At 35.0% G+C, this 24,513-nt stretch overlaps 1 protein-coding gene and 1 long non-coding RNA gene across 2 annotated transcripts in view; both read right to left on the bottom strand.

Annotated features, from left to right (window-relative positions):
* Window positions 1-22,011, bottom strand: part of LOC138715663 (uncharacterized) — a 364,471-nt gene extending 342,460 nt beyond the window's left edge. Inside the window, exon 1 of the long non-coding RNA XR_011336533.1 lies at window positions 21,908-22,011. This is a non-coding gene — a long non-coding RNA (uncharacterized lncRNA). The remainder of the gene's footprint in view (window positions 1-21,907) is intronic.
* LOC138715662 (histone H1.2-like) lies at window positions 2,153-2,820 on the bottom strand. The gene has a single exon (XM_069848733.1). The coding sequence runs from the start codon at window positions 2,731-2,733 to the stop codon at window positions 2,224-2,226; it is 510 nt and encodes a 169-aa protein (XP_069704834.1). The 5' UTR covers window positions 2,734-2,820; the 3' UTR covers window positions 2,153-2,223.
* Window positions 22,012-24,513: the final 2,502 nt, after the last annotated feature.

Below are 24,513 nucleotides of genomic sequence, written 5' to 3'. Positions count from 1 at the left end.
GCTTTGTTATCAGTAATGTCATTGCTGTCATCAAGAGTTAGTGAATAATATACGACTAGTGGCTTGTGCAGCAAATGCTGCAAACTAAGTTCATTAGACGTTCAAATAAAAATTTTTCACATTTATCTTCAATTAAGAATACCAGACATTTTGAAAGTTATTTGCTTCCATAATAATGAAACATACTCTCTCTGAATTTTTATTTATTCCGAATACTTTTTCTTGAACCTATCCACCTTTAGTTTTTGAGTTGCAACACGAAAACGCAAGTAACACTCTCAGGACAATCATTGGGTTTTTCATGTGGGAGTAAAGCAATAGTTATTTCAGGTCATTGTGGATTGTAGGTGAAGGTTAAAAAAAGTCAGGTTTGCTATAGTTTCGAACAATAGAAATAGCATCTTGGTATAGCTGCTGCATGTAGAGCTTGAAATGTAGAGGGTAAAATCATTTTGTCCTGCCAAGAGATCTTGCTGAAATGATCAGGAGACTACAAAATTTTGTAGGCCTTTTGTTTATCAGTAAATAAATACCTTGTGGTCTTTCCTTAGGAACTGTAATTTTTGCGCTCTCTCGAGCCAATATTGAAGAGAATGGCGCATATAAGTATCTACACCACATCGCCATTAAGAATATGAAAAAGACCCAACCCCACTTGATTAATAACTATAAAAATATTTGATTTTAATAGCAATATTATTATCTGACGTAAGTTTTGTAGTTATATATATATATATATATATTAATGAAAAATAAAATAATCACATTATGGTATTAACTATAATAATATTTCATTTCTAATGTTAATAATGTTATCAAACCACCTCAAGTTTTGTAGATTTTAATATCCAATACACAGCTGTACTCGTGAACCAGAACATGGTACGAAATTAAAATATAAAAATTGGAAATTTATCCTTTGAATAGGTGGAAAAATCCAAATATCTTGGATATATATATATATATATATATATATATATATATATATATATAAATTGACACTCAAGAGTAAATTAAACATATAATAAATATGGGAAATGCCTGTTATTATTCGATTGAGAAACTTTTTTCATCGAGTCTCCTCTAAAAAAAAGCTGAAAATTAGAATTTATGAAACGTTTATATTACATTTTGTTCTGTATGGTTGTGAAACTTGAACTCTCATTTTGAGAGAGGAACATAGGTTAAGGGTGTTTGAGAATAAGATGGTTAGGAAAATATTTGGGGCTATGAGGGATGCAGTTGCAGGAGAATGGAGAAAGTTACACAACACAGAACTGCACGCATTGTATTCTTCACCTGGCATAATTAGAACATTAAATCCAGATGTTTGGCATGTAGCACGTATGGGCGAATCCAGAAATGCATATAGATTGATAGTTGGGAGGCCGGAGGGAAAAAGAGCTTTGGGGAGGTCGAGACGTAAATGGGAGGATAATATTAAAATGGATTTGGGAAAAGTGGGATATGATGGTAGAAACTAGATTAATATTGTTCAGGATAGAGACTGATGGTGGAAATGAACCTCCGGGTTCTCCAAATGCCATAAGTAAGTAAGTAAATAAGTATTGTTCATCTAGTCCCATATTTGTCTAACTTGTTTTGTAGTTGACGTCTGCAACAGCCTACACCCTTCTATTCGTCATCCTCTTCATTTCTCCTTACGTTGCACTTTAATTTATCTTTGCATCACTTCACACATTTTTCTTCTCCTCGTCTGCCTTCCTTTCCAGCTGTTTGATGATTGTGGTTTTCTGCAGTCATCATTCTAGTTTTTGTTGATCTCGTCATTTTTTTTGCGTTCACTACTCTGCCGTTTAGTTGTCCTAACGTCTAGCTCATCGACTAGCCATATGACGGCATACAGCGAGCCATGACAGACTTTGAACTGAACAGCCAGTAGTAACTTGCGTCTATATTTTATTTCATATGGTATACACCTTTCTACTGTCACCTTGGTTTTTCTTTCTTAAATTACTCAGGATTACTTCTCTAATTCTCATATTACTACATCTCACTAGTATTTCCTACAAACCTAATATACTACGTTCACTTCTGCATTGAGAGGTACGTGGAGTATAAAATAAAATGACGGATAAAATAAAATCAGATTTTATTGGATCAGAAAATCTTGTACAATATGTTTGATTTTTTCAAAAGCTACTAGTTGCGCAGTCACAACAGACCAACATCCAAGCACAACTTGTTCTCTGGCCGACTCACTCAGTTCCGCTGCTGACACCCTCTTCTATTTGAAGTCTTCTTTACTTCCCTGACAGGTAGCTCCCTCCTGCGGCGAGAGCGTCTTCGCCGACGGATGGGAGAGCTGCGTCGTCGACGCCCTCCGCTCCTGCGTCTGCGTCCGGAACTAGAGTGGCGACGTCTCCTGCGTCTAGAGCTCCCACGACGTCCTCCCCTCCTGTGCCTACGTCCAGAAGGAGAGCGGCGGTGGCGGCGACGTCTGTGTGACCTCATGTGCAGTGACCCGTCGTCCAGGTCCTCGAGTTGGTAGCGGCCCCTGTCGGTGCTCAGGATTCCGTAGGTCACTCCTCGTTTCAAGGCGGTGTCTACCTGCCGCTGCAGCTTGCAGGCATCAGTGGAATAGCGCGACATGATAAACTTTGCTATCTTCTTCGGAGTAGGACCTTTAAGCTCTCGTAGATCCTTGATAGCTGATATCACCAACTGCATTGGCTTTGGAGTTTTCATCACCGTTGATCGTTGAGTTTTCATTTTTAGCACAAGATTCTGGACGGAAGCTAGACAGGATCTTAAATATGCACAGTTAACTGACAAACAGATAATTTATCTCGCAATAGAAATCATTTTGCCTTATAGAGTTCAAAAATGTGAATAAAATGTATCGGATATTTAAGTACTTGTCCCGGACTGTCAAGGAAACACTACATACAATGATTAAAGAAGTCTTGAACAGTGTGCATTCCTCAAAATCAACGGATGTATAGGCTTGTGCTGCAAACTAAGTTCATTAAAAGTTCAAATAAAATTTTTTCAGATATATTTTCAATGAATAATAGGCCTACCAGTCATTTTAAAATCATTTGCTTCCATAATAATGAAACACACTCTGTTAGAATGTTTTTTTATACCAAATATATTTTCTTGAACCTATTCACCTTCAGTTTTGAGTTTAAAAGCGAAAATGCAAGTAATAATGTCAGAGCGATCAGTGATTTTTCTTGTGAGAGTAAAACAGTAGTAGCTATTTCAGGTCATTGTGGATTGTTGGTGAGAGTTAAGAAAATGTCAGATTTGCCATGCTTTCGAACAATAGACATAGCATCTTGGTATAGCTGCTGCATGATTCGTGAACTACTTTGGAATGTAGAGGGTAGAATCATTTTATCCTGCTAAGGGATCTTGTTGAAATGATCGGGAGGCTACAAAATCTTGTAGGCCTCTTATTTTATCAGTAAATAATACTTTTTGGTCTTTCCTTAGGAATTGTAATTTTTCGCTCTCTCCAGACAATAGTGGAGAGAATCACGCATATAAATATCCACACCACACCACCATTAAATATATGAAAAAGACCCGCACCATTTGATTAATAACTATAAAGATATTTCATTTTTAATAACAATAATTTTAACTTACGTACGTTTTGTAGTTTTCAATATAGGCCTACTGTATATATTATACAGTCGTCACTCAGTAAATTATAGAAATGAAGATCTAATTCAAGATATTCTATGTCTACATATATAACCCCAAAAGGTTTGAGTTTCATATCATCAATAGGCTATATCATTAATATGTCTATTAATGATAAAGACTCGTATCATGGCATTAACTGTAATAATATTTCACTTTTAATGGTAATAATATTATAAAACCACCTCAAGATTCGTAGTTTTTAATATCCAATACACAGCTGTACTCAGAAAACTACACACCACAGAATCAGATCTGTAAATTATTTTCAGTAAGTCTTGAAAGTTTTTAATAACCAATTATACAGACGTTATAAAAAATTACACAAATGAAGATAGACATATTGTTGTCATTATGATATCACGGAATTTGCTCTAAATATGTCAGCAATCCTGAAGGTCAAGGTCTTCGTATAATATTGCTTATTGTATAGTTCCGTCGCTCTGATTTCCGGCAGCTAATCACGTTGCACGTCGGCTACATTTAAACGTGTGCGTCTTGAGAATCGCTGATGAAGACGTTATGCATTTCCTAAGGCTCGATAAATGCTTAATATAATCGCCCGCCATTTTGGCTCTTTCGTTGGCGTTCGCAGAAAGCACACGAGGACGTTATTTGCCGCTCAATTATTTGCTGAATTACAGTACGTTTGATTTATTATCATAGGAGCTACGACATGATAATGTTTAACGGTGTGGCAAATAGATTCCTCGTCTGGTAGCTCGGCAACGAAAGAACAAAAATGGCGAACGATACTACCTACCTAGACTTTATAGAGCCTTCCTAAGACGTAAGCAAAGAGGAGGAGTCACGCCGGGAATAACAGCGTCACGATTATAGTGTGTGTTTTGTTTTATTCTGAAAAGCTAATATTTCTCAAAACTGACGACAGATGGATTTTGGAAAATAGGAAAATTATGTAGGAAAACTAACATTTCACTGAAAACTACTATTTATCTGAAAATCTTTGGGTTCCAAGCTTCAAAATGAGGAGTCATTCATTAAAATCCGTTCAGCCGTTTTCCCGTAATTTCCATTACCAGTTCAAATTATATATATATATATATATATATATATATATATATATATATATATATCCTTGATTCTTTTTTTAACCTTCCTCTTGAATATAATCAGGAATTTTCTAAACTCTTCTCTCGATACTTGGTCGAGAAATTCGTAGTTTTTCAAAATTAAAAACTTCTTATGGACAAGTTATTTAAGCTATTTTAATTATTACTCTTCCGAGAAATTCTGTTCTATTAAAAGGCTTTAGAGCACGAGATATTTGAAACCCATTAGGTAGCTGATTTCCTTACATTTATTTATCTCATCTTTCTCTTCCTGGCTATGATTTAAGATATGTCAATTCCTGGCGTTTAACAGTTCGTTGCACTTAATATTGAATTTTTTTACAATACTATTATTAAATGTATAATTAATAAATAGTTACCCTCATCTAAAGATAAGAAGATTAAAAATAAGACAAAACCTAATAATTTTATCCTTCTAGGGAGAAGATCTAAAAATATCAATATTCATGCACGTACAGAAGAATTATAGAAACACATACTTAGTGATCAGTAATAATAATGACAATAATAACAATAATAATAATAATAATAATAATAATAATAATAATAATAATACATTATTCAGCGTGGCAATTAATGTTTCTATATACTCCTAATTGAACCGATGAGCAAAGTAAACATACTACATTTCGTCCGACAGAACAACAAAAAAGTTCTCCTTGTCATTATTTACGAAATCACCTCTTACTGCTTGTAGAGACAGAGTTTGTAGAGCGACATGATACCGCCACTGCTAGCCTTCAGTACGTGAATGAAACACACAGCAATGTACAGGAAACTCCTCATACCCGTTTGAATGTCTGTGATTACACGATGTAATCACAACACCCGCTTCGGTCACCGCTGCCATAGACCCATGGCCATATCGTAGTGCAGCTGAAAGGATTAGGTCAATTTTAAAAATCCATGACCCCATCGGAAGTCGAACCTGCAACCTTAGGGTTTGTAGCGTAGCATCTTAAGGCTACGTGTACACAGGCGACAAATTGTTGAATGACATTTTTTTCGTCAACCTCTCTCGCTGGCAACTACACGGCAACAGTGAAAGACAAAACTGTCACGTCGTTGGCGTATGTGTTCTCCGGACACAGTTTTGTTGCCAGAGTCACCAATCATCACGGATGTAGTTGTTTAGTCAACTATCCGAAGACAGGTTTGAACCTCACAAGTGATACTAACATGGCACCACTTATGAGGCAACTAGGCCAGGAGATAATGGGGTAGGGTGGCCAATTTCTTTTCCCCTCCAATGCATACATCGCCGATTTGCTACATATTACACTAACCAGACTTCAGATGCATACAAACAAATGTTTTTCCTCTGACATACCGTGAAGTGAGATGCCTGATAATATATGTAGGTATCAGCTAGAAACTCAGTCAGAGGTTATGGATGTAGTAGTAGCTGGTATTTATTTTAGGTTTTGTATATTGGAATTGAAAACGACGACGTGAACTTAAACTCTGAGTGCATCCTATTTAAAGTGAAATACTGTCACTTAGTAATTTTATACAAGTTTTCAACGTTATAAGAATTATCCTGATAAGTTTTGTACTACTACGTTATAGAGGGAGAATTTCCATGTTTTGTGAACTTTTGGCTCAATTGCTCGGCAGGACACCAATTGATTGGAGAAGAAATTTGTCAGAGCTCGTCGTATGATAGAAGCCACCTTTGAAATTTTAGTATCGAAGTAGTGTATTTTGTACAAGCCACTAAACACCAGCTTACGTCTTTATGAGTCGATTGTAAGACCTATTTCTTGTTGTATAATTACGTGCACAAAAAAAGGTGGAATAAATTTTAATGACATTTTATACGAGGTTTCTTTTCAAACTATACAACGTACGAGGAGCTTCCCTGACTTGGAATGTGAGAAATCACTTTGCAGAATACTTAATTTCCCCTCAGGGTAGCGTTCTTTGGCAGTATGAAAGGTGTAAAAATTAACCTACTGACGAAAACTGTAAACTAGTGTGGGAATGCATAGGACTAAAGCACAATTTTTTTTTCTCGCAAGTGGCATTTTACATGCATTGGTTTATATTTAGCACAAACTGAAAAGTTTATAGGATATTTTTGTGAAATTTCAAGTACAAAAATTCTACAAAGGGAAAGTATTAAAATACCAGTAATAATATCTGTATAATACATTTTTTTATTTAATAGAATTATCCATTGGTATGTTAATGCTTAACACAATTTATTATAACTTTTTCGTGTTATTGAAGTTAGTGTTATTAAAAGCAGCGAGTGAGGTTTTTAAACTTTCATCCACTCGTTGCTCCTAGCAATCAACTTTTTTAGTTGGTTATTTAACGACGCTGTATCAACTACGAGATTATTTAGCGTCGATGAGATTGGTAATAGCGAGATGGTACTTGGCGAGATGAGGCCGAGGATTCGCCATAGATTACCTGGCATTTACTTTACAGTTGGGGAAAACCTCGGAAAAAACCCAACCAGGTAATCAGCCCAAGCGGGAATCGAACCCGCGCCTGAGCGCAACTTCAGACCGGCAGGCAAGCGCCTTAACCGACTGAGCCACGCTGGTGGCTAGCAACCAACTTCATTTTATAGAACATTCTTATATGATATTTATTTTATATTATTAGTACCAATATTATTATTATTATTATTACAATTACTACCACCATCAACACCACTACCACCAGTAGCACGTGACAACATGTCGAAAATTCATTCAATTTTAAAACATCACACTTACTGTATTTCTTACTTTCAGATTTTAATACCTTGAGAATTGCCAGTAAAATACAACATTTGTAAAAAAAACTGATTTTTAGACAAACAATATAATTTATTGACTTTTTAATGGAAGTGGTTATTATGAAGTAATCTTTAAAGGGCAGTATCTTTCAATGAAAAGGAAATCGATATACCGTATGCAATTGTCTGATATCTCAAAGAAGTTCTTTGTATACAATGGTCAAAGTTTGTGTTTAGAGTATTTGCCAATCATAATTATTATTCATTTTCGATTAAAACAGTTCGCCTTAATTGCAAAAACATATACATTCAATGGCGAAAAATTGAGTTCCTTTAATGAATTTTTACAGGTTGTCGAGTTAGCCTATGAATTTCACTAAGAAAACTGCACTATTAATTCAGTATTGAATATTTTGATATATTATATGCAGAGATTTTTTAAAAGAATTAAGTGAGTTCGTATTATATAATGTGTATACTGTATGTATCACTGCATAATACGTATAGAGCCCTAGGTAGTACCAATTTTATTACTTGAAGAAGTAGAAGAACAAGCAAAACAAGTCAGTTCAGGAAATTCTTTAAATTGTCCAAAAATTACTGTTTTAATATATTTTCAGATCTACTATAATTTGTTCATGTTTAAATACGCTACAACCAATGCAACTTTTGACGGCCTTCGAAATTCTACACAAATGTCCAGCTTAGGAATGTTTGCGGAATCGAATGTATTCATTCGCCAAAAATGAAGTAAATTTCGTAAAGTTTACAACTTGTAGAGTTATTTGGAAAATTACACTCAGAATTCAATATTTAACATTTTGATACAAAAATTATGCGCATTTTTTTTTTAGAATTGAATTATGTAATCATTATTTATTAAGCGTTGTTGAATAAAATATTGTACTATGCTAAGGGATTTATGAATAGTGCCGCCCCTAGGCACCGCTATAATTCCCCGTTTCCTCTCGCAAAGAAAATAATTTATGAAACAAAGAAACTATAGAGAAATAACTAGAGTTCGTCGGCCTGTCGACAGAACTGTTGCCGGTGTACACGATCCATCTGATTACATTACGTTCATCCTAGTCGTCAGACACACAGTCGTCGCACTGTTGTAGACCCTCCCCCCCACAACTCTTTCAACAGCTTAGACAGTTTTGTCGCGTCGTTGCCTGTGTACACACGCTCATTCAAACTTATTGAACACACCGTAATGACAAAAATGTCGTTCAAAAATTTGTCTCCTGTGTACACATAGCCTTAATGCTACGCTAACACGTGCCTTATCAATAATATTACCTTGATACATAGGTACTGAAATTTATCAGAAACTCTAGCTATTTCCATCATAATTGATCCGAACAAACGATGTCATCTAATTGCAAAAGGAAGAACTCTTTTCTTAAACCGCGACGGACTGGTAGGCCATGCATGGTTAGATACAGTATCTTTGTTTTGTGATGTGTATTTCGCTGTTTTAGCTATGTTAGTGATTCGTTTTCTGTCAAACAGTTAGTGCAGTGTGTTTATTAGAAGATTTCTAACATCTACAATTACTAGGAGTGTTTTTAATCCATGCGTACTGATTTAATTATAATTTTTCATCCTATACAAAGAAACTGGCTTTGTTTATGTGGTTGTAAAGGACATTCTTTTTCTCTATTTCGTATATTAACTTCTTGTGTATCGCTGAATATTATTTTTAACTGTTTTCATAACCCACTACAATTATATACTCTATGTTATGAAATCTGTTTCCGCTACATCTACTACGGCTCTTCAACCTTAACAGATAACATTTTTATAGTGGATTTAGCGTGCGTAGAAACACAAAATTATTAATTAGTGTCATGTGAAGTTATTTCAAGTACTGTCTTTTGCTTTGCATATATTCATATATTACGGTATGCCAGGGAGCACATCTGATGTCTGTGCTATGGCTCAGTTCTTCAGTCCTGACATTTCTCTTCCTATGGAAATCGACAGTAAAGATTCCATCCTATTCGATGAAGAAGATTCTATTAGTGTAATTGAAAATAGGATTAACCAAGGAAACACGCAAGATGTACCTTGCCCACACTGTGGAAAATTTTATAAAGGACGCCATGGATTTAAAATACATATAAGTCGAGCTCATCCTTCCGAGCAAAGAAACACTATCGTCGCCAGACAGACCAATGGAATTAGGGCTAGAGAAAGCAGGAATAAAGACGATTTACAATCTAACATCTCCAAGCCCGTGGAAGAAAACAGCTTTCTTGACTGTTGCAATGAGGATACGGGTTTGGCTAGTTACAAACATGAGTTGTTAATGTGGAAATCCGAATTTACAAATATAAGTGACAGTAATATTTTCAGTAATAAGGTCGAAGAATTCGCAGAGTTTTTGGCTAGAGCAATACATCTTCTCCCAGGACCAAAACATCCCGCAGTTAAGCATTATGAAGCAAGGGGGAAAAAGAAGTTGCAACTCAGTCAAAGAGGTCATAAGACATCTAGTAATCCCGAAAGATCATCAAAACGTGATCGACAAAAACGCAAAGAACGTTATGAATATCAAAAGACGCAATTTCTTTTCTACAACCAACGACGGAAAGCTGTGAGAAATGTATTGAATGATAAACACGAGATATGTAAAATCAACACAAATACAATCTATGATCATTTCTCTTCTTTGCTGTCTATGCCTAACAAACATATGCGCCACGAATATCCTTGCCCCACAGAAACCGCGCAAGTGTTATCTGAAGAACTAGAGAACACTGTAATAACCAAACAAGAAGTAATTGATTCTATCAGAGGAATAGCTGTTGATACTGCTTCCGGTCCCGATAGAGTACTTGTTTGTACACTTAAAGATGATACTTGTTACGATATTATTGATCGCTTTGCGACATTCATGCTGTCCCAAACTATAGTCCCAAAATGCCTCCAACGTGCAAGAACCGTACTGATTTTTAAAGGTGGTGATAAGTCAGATCCAAATAATTGGAGACCAATAACGATCTGCTCAGTTTTACGAAGAATCCTGGAACGAATATAGGATAGACGATTGCGATCTTTTGTTAATTTCTTAGAACATCAGAGAGGATTCACAAATTCTCCTGGCTGTCTTATAAATACTTCTATACTGGAATCCATTCTCTCCTCAGCAAAACGTAAAAAAAGACCTTGTCTTAGTATTTCTTGATATAAGCAAGGCCTTCGATAGCATTGGCCATAGTCATCTGGAGCAAACATTGTCTTCCCTAAACATACCTCCCAAATTATCTAACCTCATCATTGGCTTGCAAAATGGAAATTCCACACAAATCGTGACCAGCCATCAGAAGACGAAGCCTGTCATTATCAAAAAAGGAGTTTTACAAGGTTCGCCCCTCTCTCCTTCATTGTATAATTTATCTACAGATCATGTATTGACAGATTTGTCATGTAATGAGAATTTAGAAGAGTTTGGATATTCTTTAATGCCTGATCTCCCAAATATAAATATAATGGCATTCGCTGATGACATTGTTATTTTGGGTAAAGCTGTAGAATGTGCTAAAAATCTCACCTGCCAGGCTATTTCCAAGTTTGAAGAAATTGGATTACAAATTAACCTAACCAAATCCAAAGTCTTGTCCATTGGATCTCTTGAATATAGTGCTTTAACCTTAACTTCGGGTCACTCAATACCATCCATAACTCCAGATGAAACCATTAAATATCTTGGTGTCAATTACAGTTCTACAACGGTCTTCGATCCTAGAGCAACAATGGACAAACTGAAACAAAAGTTGGAAGCTATAGCGACATCATCTCTTTTACAGCCATACCAGAAGTTTCTCATCATATCCACCTTTATATGTCCTTCAATTATTTACACCTTTCAAACGACTCCAATGAAGAGAATTCCTTCAAAGTTTCTCTCTGATGCTGACATTCTGATTAGAACTACAGTAAAAGAAACTTTAAATCTTCCATCCGACACTCCAGACAATATGCTTTATTCACCTAAGAAATACAAAGGACCTGGTCTTTATAAAGCAAGCTGGGAAGCTTTTCTACAGTTTATCAACGCCTGCAAATTGCTTGCAAAGACAAACAACATATATATATATATATATTTCAAATACACGTGATTTGACCAATTAAATACAAGCAAGTCTGGATAAACTTGGATTGGCAAATATTGACTCCTCTGATCAGATAAACGTATCATCTTTACGAAAACTCCTACGAGACAAAGAATTTGATTCCTGGTGTACGTTGCCTCAGAAAGGAAAGGGAGTCATTCTATATAAAGAATACACGCCTGGTAATAAATGGCTATCTAAACCGAATGGAAGGACGCTATTAAGATGACTGCCAATGTATGTCCAGTACGTGCTCTACCAGGTAGGTCTCAGAATGGAACCCACTGCCGACATTGTCGGAGTGAGAAAGAAACACTTGCTCACATTCTGGGAGCCTGTCCTCATGGAGAACTACTGAGGAATAGTCGACACCACAAGATTCGATCCCTCCTAGCATCGGCCCTACGAGGAAAAAACTACCAAGTAGAGGAGGAGGTCCATGGTTTGTCCACAAATGGATCTGCAACGTGCATTGCTATCCCGACAAGATCAACAAGCGGATTTATAATTGATCCAACTGTAAGAATGGAAATGTACGAAAATCAACCTGCTGAGGTACATCAGGAAAAATGTGACATATATGACCCCACTATACCAAATTATAAGGAAAAATGTCATCTAACGTCGATCGAAGTTATTGGATTACTGACTGGGGCTAGAGGAACCATCACAAAAAGATTCGCGCATTTTTGTAAGCAGTTTGGTCTAGAACAAACTCTTGTCACTGAAGTATCTATGTCTGCAGTGAAGGGATCTATAAAAATCCTAAGAAACCATCTCTACAGTTATATAGATTGGTCTCTTTGTTATGGCGATCTGTTCACTTAAGTTGGGTATTGCAAATAGACGACTGTGATCACCCAATAGCTAATAGATAGTAGGAAATTTTATGTTTCTTCTGGAATTAATGATGTTTTGTTTAGTCTTTTCCAATTATTTCTAATTGTGCTATTTCTTATTCTTTTTCTTCTCCATTGTTTTCTTTTTTTCCATTATAACAATTTTATGGTAAGCTTTGTCTTCTAGGCAGCCTTCACTTGGAGGAAGCTGAATAAAATTTATTCGAAATAAAAAAAAAACTATTGCTATGTTGTATATCAGTAGCCTTGCTTATACAGTATGTATATTTTGCTACTATTTTTCTGTTACTTTATTAAGATTATAGCAAAATAATTAAAATGTTGTATCCTATAGGGTAATTCGTCAGTTTAAAGTTAGAAAAATTAGCTGTAGACGGGCCGACGGACAGGGAAACAGACAAAAAATACAAAAAAAAAAGTTCCTCGCTATCAGAGATGCAAAAAAAAAATGAAAATTTCGAGGTCAAGTTTTTGCAATATCACAGCACTTTCCTTTTGAACTTCGTATAGGAAAATTCGCTGTACACACGCAGGTGAACAGGGAGACAGACAAAAAGACGGCGTACCAAAAAACACTTTCTCGCTATCAGGAATGCAAAAAACTTTATTTATATGAAAATCTCGAGGTCAAGCTTGTGCAGTGTCACAGTACTTTCTCCTCAAACTTCGTATAGATAGGAAAATTCGCTCTACACACGCATATGAACAGGGAGACGGACAAAAAGACGGTGTACCAATCTCGCTATTAGGAATGCAAAAAAGTTTTATTTGCATGAAAATCTCGAGATCAGGCTTGTGCAATATCACAGCACTTTCCTTTTAAATTTCGTATAGGAAAATTCGCTTTACTAACACAGAGACGAACAGGGAGACAGACAAAAAGACGGCGTACCAAAAAACGCTTTCTCGCTATACGATTGCATAAAAATGTATTTACATTAAATTCTCGAGATGAAACTTGTGCAGTATCACAGCACTTCCTCTTTAATCTGCGTATAGGAAAATTCGCTCTACACAGGCAGATGAACAGGGAGATAGACAAAAAGACGGGTATCAAAAACAATTTCTGCTATCAGGAATGCAAAAAGATTTCATTTACATGAAAAGTCTGGAGATGAAGCTTTTCCAGTATCACAGCACTTTGCCCTTAAAGTTTGGATAGGAACATTAGATGTAAACAGGCAGATGAACAGGGAGACAAAAATATATCGTACCAAAAAAACACTTCCTCGTATCAGGGATTTCAGAAACTTTATTTCCATGAAAATCTCGAGATCAAGTCTTTGCAGGATCACAGAACTTTCTTCTTAAACTTCGTATATAGGGAAATTCGCTATATATAGGTAGAATGACAGGGAGACAGACAAAAAGACACCGTACCAAAAACACTTTCTCGTATCAGGGATTTCAGAAACTTTATTTCCATGAAAATCTCGAGATCAAGTCTTTGCAGGATCACAGAACTTTCTCCTTAAACTTCGTATACAGGGAAATTCGCTATATATAGGTAGAAGGACAGGGAGACAGACAAAAAGATATCGTGCCAAAAACACTTTCTCGTATCAGGGATTTCAGAAACTTTATTTCCATGAAAATCTCGAGATCAAGTCTTTGCAGGATCACAGAACTTTCTTCTTAAACTTCGTATATAGGGAAATTCGCTATATATAGGTAGAAGGACAGGGAGACAGACAAAAAGATATCGTACTAAAAACACTTTCTCGTATCAGGGATTTCAGAAACTTTATTTCCATGAAAATCTCGAGATCAAGTTCTTGCAGGATCACATAACTTTCTCCTAAAATTCTGTGCAGAAAATTCGCTGTACACAGACAGATGGACAGGGAGATAGACAAAAAGGCGGCGTACAAGAAACCAATTTATCGGTACCAGGGATGCCATAAACTTTATTCCCATGAAAGTCGCGAAATCAAGTTTTCCAGCACTTTCTCCTCAAACGTCGAACAGAAAATTCGCGGTATCGGGAATGCCAGAAACTTGATTTCCATGAATGTCTCGAGATCGAGTTTCCGCAGTGTCAAAACACTTTCTTGTTAAACATGAAATAATGAGAAAATAAAACCTGAAAATGTGTACAATATTTATTTAATGTATTTCTGTATTAATTAATTAATTAATTCAGAAAAATAGGGAATGGAAATTTTAAGGAAGAATTACAGGAAAGAAAGACAAAAATTAAGGGAGAAGAAGAAAATATAATGAAGTACGAGAAAGTGCAGAAAAGAAAGAAACGAGAATAAATAAAGAAGAAATAAGTCAAAAGATTTCAATGCATACTGAACTGGGAACATGAAAAAATAAACAAGTAAGGATTAGAAGGGAGAACTAGTCAATGTTGTGAAACTGACGGTATATGCAAATATTGATAAAAAAAATTATCATACGTTTCCCGTAGTTACAAAGGAAATTATGAAAATGATAAGAATGCATTTTAAAGTTTTATATGTCTCCATTCTATGAAGTTCTTATTTATAGAACACAGGAAGTTTCAGAAATCAATTTCAGGAAAAGATAAGTATAAATTGCCTATGAAATGTGGTGAAATACTTACTACGAAGTAAGTGTTCAACGGGAATAGCTACAAAAATTGATGTTAACTAATGGGATCAAGCGAACTATGACTGCACACTATCAGAGAGATGTGACGTCTGGACACACCTATTTGAGAGGGCCTACAAAGAGGAAATGTTAGAGAAATATATATATTTTTTTTCTTGAAACACGTCCTGACTGCAATACATTAAGGAAGTTAGAGCTATTAAGAATTAATTTCACGGGAAGTCACATTGCATTTATTTGGCTCTGTGCACTTGCAGTTTGGCGTAATATGTAACTTTTATCAGCCGTCATCTCTTACACACATACCCCTGCAGTGTCAAGTTGATATAAGACCATTATACTTTTCTTAAACAGTTTGTGTAATTAGCACCCTATAGTGAAAACGAGTGCAGTAGTTGATGGTCGAAAAGCAAGCTTCCTTTCCCACGTTGAATGTGATGAAACAGTATAATCAATTATCACTCAGGTGTAACTGCTCGATGGTTCGTTCCATTTTCTCTCTTGGATTCCTGTTGAGAGTATTTTAGCTTTATTTAATCCATTTCAAAATTTAGGATGATTTATGTAGGCCTACTTATATTCAATGATAATTCCATTATTTTAAAATATAGAAGAAGAAAAGCCAGTGAGTTTACTTTTCATTGCCCGAATTATAAATTCAATGTATTGAAATAATTAAAAAAAAAATTTGTACTGTTACGGAAATACAGACTTTTAATATCTGTTCCTGAAAATGTCTCCTCTGTACTCCTAAATGTCTGTGTACAGTGATTTTTTTTTCTAAATTATTTGAGAGAAGAATAATAAATAACTTCACAATATCGGGTCCATTTCAGCCTGTTCCATTGCCAAGATTCTGATGCAACAATTTACCTTCACAGCTCTTTATTAGTCTTCCAACAGATCTTCTACGTTTGAGAGTATAATCATCTGTTGGAAATCATTTTCATTACATGATTTAACCAGCTCTACTGATATTTGTTCATTTTTGATGGGACATTTATCACTTTTACATAGCTCTTGTCTTATTTTTTCATAATCCAATAGTGTACAATCCACAAGCAGGCTCGGCAATTTCATTTCTGTCATCTTTTTTCGTTTCTTTTATTGAGCTGTTAGAGTCTATATTTTCCAACCGTAAAATAACATGAGGAGCGCCATTGTTTTTAACAAAATTATAAGATTACTTCTCTTTATTATTTCTATTTAAATGACCTCGTATCTCAAATAGTTGAAGCATTTCACTTCTTTTAAAATATTGTAATTTGTTATAATATTTATTATAATCTTTATTCTAAGACGTTCTTTGCAGATGAAATCAGTTACTTTGTGATGTTGCGAATGTTACACTGATAATAGATTACTTCTGAACTATTATATATATGTATATATATATATATATATATATATATATATATATATATATTTCGGTGGAGGGGGAGAATTATTAATGATGTCTATTATGTGCAATGTGTCCAATGAAGGACCGGAAGTTTATTTTCTTATTTGGTTGTACGATAGCATTTATTTGATATACATGTGAGTAAAAGTAATTTTATTCACGAGTGGGAGTGCTTAGCACATGAAATGTGTGCTAACTTGCAGAGTTAATCTTGAATAGGCTATATTTACGCGTTAAATATCGTACTATACAACATCTTTTTAAAAAGTTTTAATAAATAAAAATTACTCTAATTCAATATAAAGTAGCCTATTATGAATATATATATATATATATATATATATATATATATATAATCTGAACTGCTAATGGAAATTACGGGAAAACGGCTGAACGGATTTTAATAAATGACCCCTCATTTTGAAGCTTGGAACCCAAAGTTTTTCGGAAAAGTAGTAGTTTTCAGTGAAATGTCAATTTTCCTACATCATTTTCCTTTTTTCCAAAATCCATCTTTCGTTAGTTTTGAGAACTAATTAATTGCATTCACGGCCGACTTGACGTTCGCTTCCTTAAGCGAAGCGAGCATAGAACACACACTACAATAAACAATAGACTATTACACGAAGGCCATGACCTACAGGACTGCTGACATTGAGTTCAGACGGCTCAGATTCTTTCCTCTCATAATGCCAATATGTCGATCTTCATTTGTGCAATTTTTTGATAACGTATAAAAAATAATTTAGAGGTCTGATTCTCTGGTCTGTAGTTTTCCGAGTACAGCTGTGTATTGGATATTAAGAACTATAAAACTTAAGGATGCTTGTTGACATTATTACCATTAAAAATGAAATATTATTATAGTTAATGCAACACATAATGCTATACTGATATATGAAAGTGAAACCATTTGGGGCTTTATGTAAGTAGACGCAGAGAAAGAATATTTTATATTAGATCTTCATTTCTATAATTTACTGAGTAACGGCTATAAACCTATATAAACTTATGTTACTAAAAACTATAAAACTTACGTAAGGTAGCAATATTGTTATTAAAAATGAAATACTTTTGCAATTACTAATCAAGTGGTGTGGATCCTTTTCATATATGTAATGGCAGTGTGATATAGATATTTATGTGTCTGATTCTCTAACTTTCCTTGGTAGTAATTGAGTCATGCTTCCTATTTTAGCTGCGTCTTTAAACTACATCAAAATTAATTTCATATTTCTTTGGTTTAATTTATTAGATTTGTGATCGCTGCCAAGCATACTTAGTTGTAGGGAAAATAGCATGCCATTTCACTTCTTGCTACCGTGATGAGTAAGTTTATTTCCCGCAACCAGCAATAAATGAAACACTGAAGCTGCTAACGATTTACGATGGACAATTTTATTTAGGGCGCATATAATATTCTACAACTCTGACATATCATTAGCCTCATTTTCCACATCTCAGCAATATATTCCTCACAACAGCCTATTGGCTATTACAGAAAATATACTAAATAACATTCATTGTTACACAAATTAATCCAGCAGTATTTGATAGATCAGTATTGTCTGGAAGAAGCGCAACAAATTACAATTCATAAGAAAAGACCAAAAGGTATTACTTATTGATAAAATAAGAGGCCTACAAGATTTTGTAGTCTCTTGATCACCTCAGCAAGATTTCTTAGTGGGAAAAAGTGATTCTCCCTCTACATTTCAGGGTAGTTCACGAAACATGCAGCAGCTATACCAATAAGCTAAGTCTTTTGTTCAAAGCATGACAAACCTTACATTTTCTTAACTTTCACATACAATCCGCAATGACCCGAAATAGCTACTGCATTACTCTCACATGAAAAACCCACTGATCATCCTGACATTGTTACTAGCGATTTCGCATTGAAACTCAAGAACTGAAGACGGATAGGTTCCAGGAAAAGTATTTGGCAAAAAAAAAAAAAAAAAAAAAAAAAACTTTCAGAGGGAGTAAACTCAAGAACTGAAGACGGATAGGTTCCAGGAAAAGTATTTGGCAAAAAAAAAACATTCAGAGGGAGTAAACTCAAGAACTGAAGACGGATAGGTTCCAGGAAAAGTATTTGGCAAAAAAAAAAAAAAAACACTTAGAGGGAGTATGTTTCACTGTTTCACTATTATGGAAGCAAATAACTATCAAAATGTCTGGTATTCTTCATTGAAAATAAATCTGAACAATTTTTATTTGAACTTTTTACGGACTTAGTTTGCAGCAATTGCTGCACAAGCCACTAGTTATAATATAACACTTTTCCGCAAAATTAAATTCCTTGCTATGGTTTCATCTGCGACTGTCTTTTATCATTTTAGGCACTCTATGTACGTTTATATATTGTCACGCGTTACCGTAGCGACGAGTGACATTTGTTCACTAGTCCCTTTCAACAGTAATATAGCTAAAGTTAAAATTATCCTCTACACACGTAGAGCTTCATGCTTTCACGATCTCGGTGCTACAATGAGTGAGTGCTGCACCACGCTCCGATCATCTTTTACCCCCAAAAAAGACTCAGTACTCAATTGGATAGGATGCTGAGTAGAACCTTGGGGTCGTTCAGGAAGTTTTCGCAAAGAGAAAAATCCCGTCACCACCTGGGATTGAACCCGGGACTACTGAGCTAATCGATGAATGTAAAGGGTAAAACAATATCAACAATGCAGCGGGGTATTTTATTAGGAGGTGATGAATAAATTATTCCACATAGGCTGTCTTTAAGAATATATAGTTCAAGAAAACTGGACTATAAACAAGAGTAGCAATGATAGACTATAGCTGCCATTTTCAACCGGTGTGCCGCGCAAATGATCCGCTGGTGTGCCGCGAGGAAATGGAAATAGCGAAAAGAGTAGTTAAAAAAGTGATTCCACAAGAGTCAAATTTCAGCGAACGCGGCACAAGTAACATTCAGTAAACAGTGTAGGTGTGCGAGCGGCATCTAGGGATCACAGATCAGTAAAGTTAGAAAATCGTACCATCCTTAAAAATATCGTACTTTACTTGCCTTTATAAAACAATATCGTACATGCATTAAATACCTTGGCTAAACATGTAATAATATTGTATCTTTTCATATGTCCTAAATAACAAATTCAGAAAACATGCATAAATATATCACACTAATATTGCTTTGCAAATAATTTCCCATCATTAAATTTTGCATTTCTATCATAAACTTCAAATAAAGCTACAAAAAAGCGTGTTACTTCTATTTTTGAATCACGTGTACCTATTTTGTTTTTCTTCTCAACCATTTTTGCGACCTTTCACCATTCATCATATTATCATTTCCCATTGTTTACTCAAAGATAATACAAATAAAATTGAAACTATTTTATTTTATATTTTATGCATATACATTTATCTCATTTATTTATATTTTATAATTCTCATTCCCTCCTAAAACTTTCAAAATTGCCCCCTGGCTGGGAACTACAGCTCTATATAGATTATATGAGTATGCAGCGGGAATTTAAATTACATCTTAAGTGTGCCATATGTTGAAAAAGGCTAAAAAAACGCTGGACTATAGTATAGTTAGATAGTACACAGAAAATCGTTCTGAAACGCATAGAACGTATAATAAACAACATGGCGACTTTTCATATTTTTACTTTATTTAAACAAGATTATCATCACCACCATCACCGGCATCATCAGCAGCAGTTCTACAGCCCAGTATGGACCTCGGCTTCCTTCAGGACTTTCATCTTTCAATTTTTGACGGCGATCCTCTTCAGTTCACTTAATCTAACTCTTTTCAAAATAGGCTACAGTACATGTTGATTGAAGTTCATTTTTAATGTATGTGTGTATTGTTTACACCTTAAATAATAGTAATCATAAAGATAAGTTTATCAATCCTTTTCTCTCTCCTTGAAGTATAAGAAAGTGTGGGAATGCTACATGCTTAAAAATATCCATAGTGTGATATAAAAATGGAATACGATGACTAAAATAAAATCGCAGTTACAGCGTTAGAATGTTAGCACGTATATACACTCTCAACATTGTACAAATCGCTATCAGTTGCTTGTAAAATATTTGTAAAGGTAATTATTTAAACTCGTGATATTCCCCATCCTGCGGCATCATTTTGAGTATTGGGCAGGATAAGAGTGTCATGATGCTTGTATGGAAAAAAAAGTAAAACGGATATTTCTGGACAGATAATGTAAAAGTCTCTCACACTTCAAAGATTTAGGAATGAAAATACTGAAATTAATTCAAAGAGGAAGAAATAAAACTAGAATTACACGTGCAAATAGCTATTACATTACGGTCACTAGGTTAAGATCAATTGCTCTTCTCTATGGCGTAGAAAATTGAGTAATGAGTAAAGAAACTTCCTTGCACTAACCACGTTTGAAAATAAAATACTGTTAAACATTTTTTGGATCAATTAATGAATGAAGCCCATGGAAAATCCGAAGCAACAAAAATATCAGTAAATTTTATACAGTAATAATGATATTGATGAAACTGCAATAATCGGAAATAGGCGATTAAGATAGTTGGGATATATTGTGCGCAACGAAAGCTTACTACATCAAGCACTGCTTGAATTTCCAGACAGCAAAAGAACTCTGTGTAGGCCAAGACTTCGTTTGGAGAGACCAAGCAGAGAAACTTAAGATATGACACTGGATAGACAAGCATGGAAGACACTGTGGATGAAGGTAAAAAAGGTAAAGGTATCCCCGTAATATGCCATGAAGGCACTTGGGGGGCATGGAGGTAGAGCCCCATGCTTTCCATGACCTCGGCACTAGAATGAGGTGGTGTGGTCGGCACCACGCTCTGACCGCCTTTTACCCCCGGGAAAGACCCGGTACTCAATTTTATAGGAGGCTGAGTGAACCTCGGGGCCCTTCTGAAAGTTTGGCAACGAGAAAAAAATCCTGTGACCACCTGGGATCGAACACTGTGGATGAGGCCAAAAAAATTTAAGTTTCACATGATCATGGTTGTAATTAATTGTAAGTATGGATATAATATTTTATGTTTTGAATCAAGTACAGCAAAATGTAGGCCCTACATAAAACAGATAAATATATGATACAAAATCAATATTATTTATTTAAAAGACATAAATGTAGACCTCGGTTCCAAAGTTACTGTTTAATAACGATATGTAGCTAATATACTTCTATATCGGTATGATGTATGTTTTGAATTTCATTAAATATTACAGTAAAACCTTGCATGTATACTCGGCATGCTTGTTTCGTAGTGAAATGATCTCTTCTGATGTGTTTGACTATGGTTTCTTAGCTGTAATATCTTCACAGTGGACTGCGCAAGTCTTCTTCAATATAACTAAGCTCTATTAACAAACTGTACCTGAACTCTTCAACTATAAAAGCTAGCTAAAAACTGAATGCATATTTGAAAAACTCATGTTTACTTACGTATTTCACTCTCAATATGTTCGGATCCAATCCTGTTCTCCTTTGGGCGTGGCAAGCGATTGTAGTTGAGAAGTGAGAAAATTGTTACATGTTTCCAGTAATTCTGTAACAAAATGTCAAATATTCATCATGGAATAAAATAAATTGCATAGATAAAAAGGTCGTTATTAATATTTAATTTGCATATGGGTTTGTGTTGTCTATCTTTTACAAATATTGAGTTCTTGGTATTTAACCCCTTACCGCATGGGACAGTCTTGCACATACCGATTTAATATTCAAATAACTTAAGTACTTCTTTCATTCTCAACTGATATCACATTTGTCAAATTCAATTCTTGACTGTGTGCAATATGTGTCCCTTTATGCGGTCTGAAATATTATATGCTTATATTATAAATTATATGAATATAAATTCGCTATGTGCCATATCTGTCACAGAATGCGGTAAGGGGTTAACGACGTTACGCAGTTTGTGCCTAGCACACGCTCGTAGATAAAAGTGAAATGAGTCAACTTAACATACAGAACTTCTATTTCAAAACTTCCCAATCTAAATAACTATCAATTGAATTCAATTTAAACAAAATTTGTTACAGAAATATATCATCGAACACAATCATAGTAGAATGAACGATTTTCGCATTCAGAAACAATTAAGTTATTATTTCAATAGTGACAGAAAATAGCAATTAATATGAAACGCCAAACAATACGTTGCTCTGGTTAATTTTATTAGGCCTATACACGCGAGATCGAAACGAATTATGTGATTGAATTATCATCTAATCGATTTTAATAGCGTCAACAGGTTAAATGAGCTATGAAAATAAGAACTACAACAACCTACTGACCAAACTACCATGCCTTGATAGATAATACTTTTCTGGCTTGATGGATTGACAATGAGTAACACCACTTGTTGTGTCCTTCATGATAGAAATTGAACACTATGGCCCCAGGCAACCGACGCCATGCATTTATGCCAGATGGCGTTGCAGCTTGTGCAAGCCCACGTACGTAATGGACAAACAAGTCACGAGTTTACCGGCTTTATCGAAATGAGCGAACTTTCGTATCTGGACGCGAAAATATAATTATTGGAAACTACTAAAGAGAAGAAGTTTTCTTCATTAGTTAAGATCCAGTCGTAGCTCCGAATTCAAAATGAGGCAGCAGAACAAGTGGACAGCTTTAAATAACTTTGGGTAACATGAGCTGGTGCCAGGAAGTTAAAAAGATAGCAATGACAAAAAAAGCTTTTAGTAGAAAAAGGACCATCTTCTGCGGACCTCAGGAAAAAGAACTAAGGAAGATACTAGTAAAGTGCTTTGTTTGGAGTGTAGCATTGTGTGAGACAGAAACATGGATGTCACGACGAAGTGAAGAGAAGCGAATAGAATCATTGAAATGTGGATATGGATAAGAAAGGAGCTTGTGAAATGGACAGAAAGAATAAGAAATGAAGCTATATTGAAGAAAGAATGATGCTGAAACTGATCACGAAGAGAAAAAGGAACTGGCTGGGTCACTAGCTGAGAAGAAACTATCTGCTGAAGGATGCACTGGTAGGAATGGTGAACGATAGAAGAATTGGAAATAGAAGAATATATCAGATAAAGGACAACATTAAGATATATGGATCGTATGCGGAGGCTAACAAAGGAAGGTGTAAAATCGGAAAAATTGGAGAATTCTGGGTTTGAAGTGCAGGATCTGCCCTTGGGCAGAAAACTATGGATGATTGAAAGTCGTAGCTCGGTAAACCAGCACCCCATCAACAAGGAAATCACAGTTCGATCCCGAATAAATCTCACATTTTATGAAGAGATTTTGATACAGGTTTTCGCCGAATACTTAGGTTTTACCGAGCCGTAAAAGCGAGTGATGAATATTACCACCATAATTATCTCCAACGCTGTCCAGCTCTAAAATCACTGACTGAATGTGTCAGATACTGGGAAGCGAGAAGCCTCATGCCTCTGTTATTTAATTAGTTCTTAGTTTTTAGTTCTTTAAGGATTTTGTTTAGTTCTTTCTTTAGATTTAATTTTAAGTTATATTAAGTTTTTTTTTACCTTGAGGTTGTGTTTAGGTAAAAGATAAGTTATCTATGTACCTGTCATTCGAATAAATAAATAAATAAATAAATAAATAAATAAATAAGTAAATAAATAAATAAATAAATAAATAAATAAATAAATAAATAAATAAATAATTATCATCGTTTGAATGTCACTGAATAACATGTGACAGTTTTTCTTAAAGTACGGTATGTTAACCATTCCTAGTCATATTGGAGGTGCAACATCGTTTGGCACAATGAAAACTAAATAATACTGATTTATTTGAAAAATTTAAATAGGATGAAGAATCACAGCTTACTAGTTAATAACCGACGGCAAAATGAAAAACTGGCAAGTTGAAGTCAATTTAACGATAGAATTTTTAGACAGAAATTTTATAACAGTCATCTATTTCCTATAACTCCTCCACTTGTCGACAAATTTTATAATCACTCGATTTACTACTTTAAATTCCTGAACGCATTAAATGCGGTCCAATCCCCAGCGCTGACTGGACTGATACATCTAGTGGACAAGATC

This window comes from Periplaneta americana, chromosome 15 (assembly GCF_040183065.1).
Source record: "Periplaneta americana isolate PAMFEO1 chromosome 15, P.americana_PAMFEO1_priV1, whole genome shotgun sequence".
NCBI lineage: Eukaryota > Metazoa > Arthropoda > Insecta > Blattodea > Blattidae > Periplaneta > Periplaneta americana.
Note: the sequence above shows the minus strand (reverse complement) of the source record. Positions and strands in the feature narration are given on the sequence as shown.

Excerpts from the sequence above, each read along its gene's own strand:
- LOC138715662 (XM_069848733.1), bottom strand. The coding sequence starts at position 2,733 with ATGAAAACTCAACGATCAACGGTGATGAAAACTCCAAAGCCAATGCAG.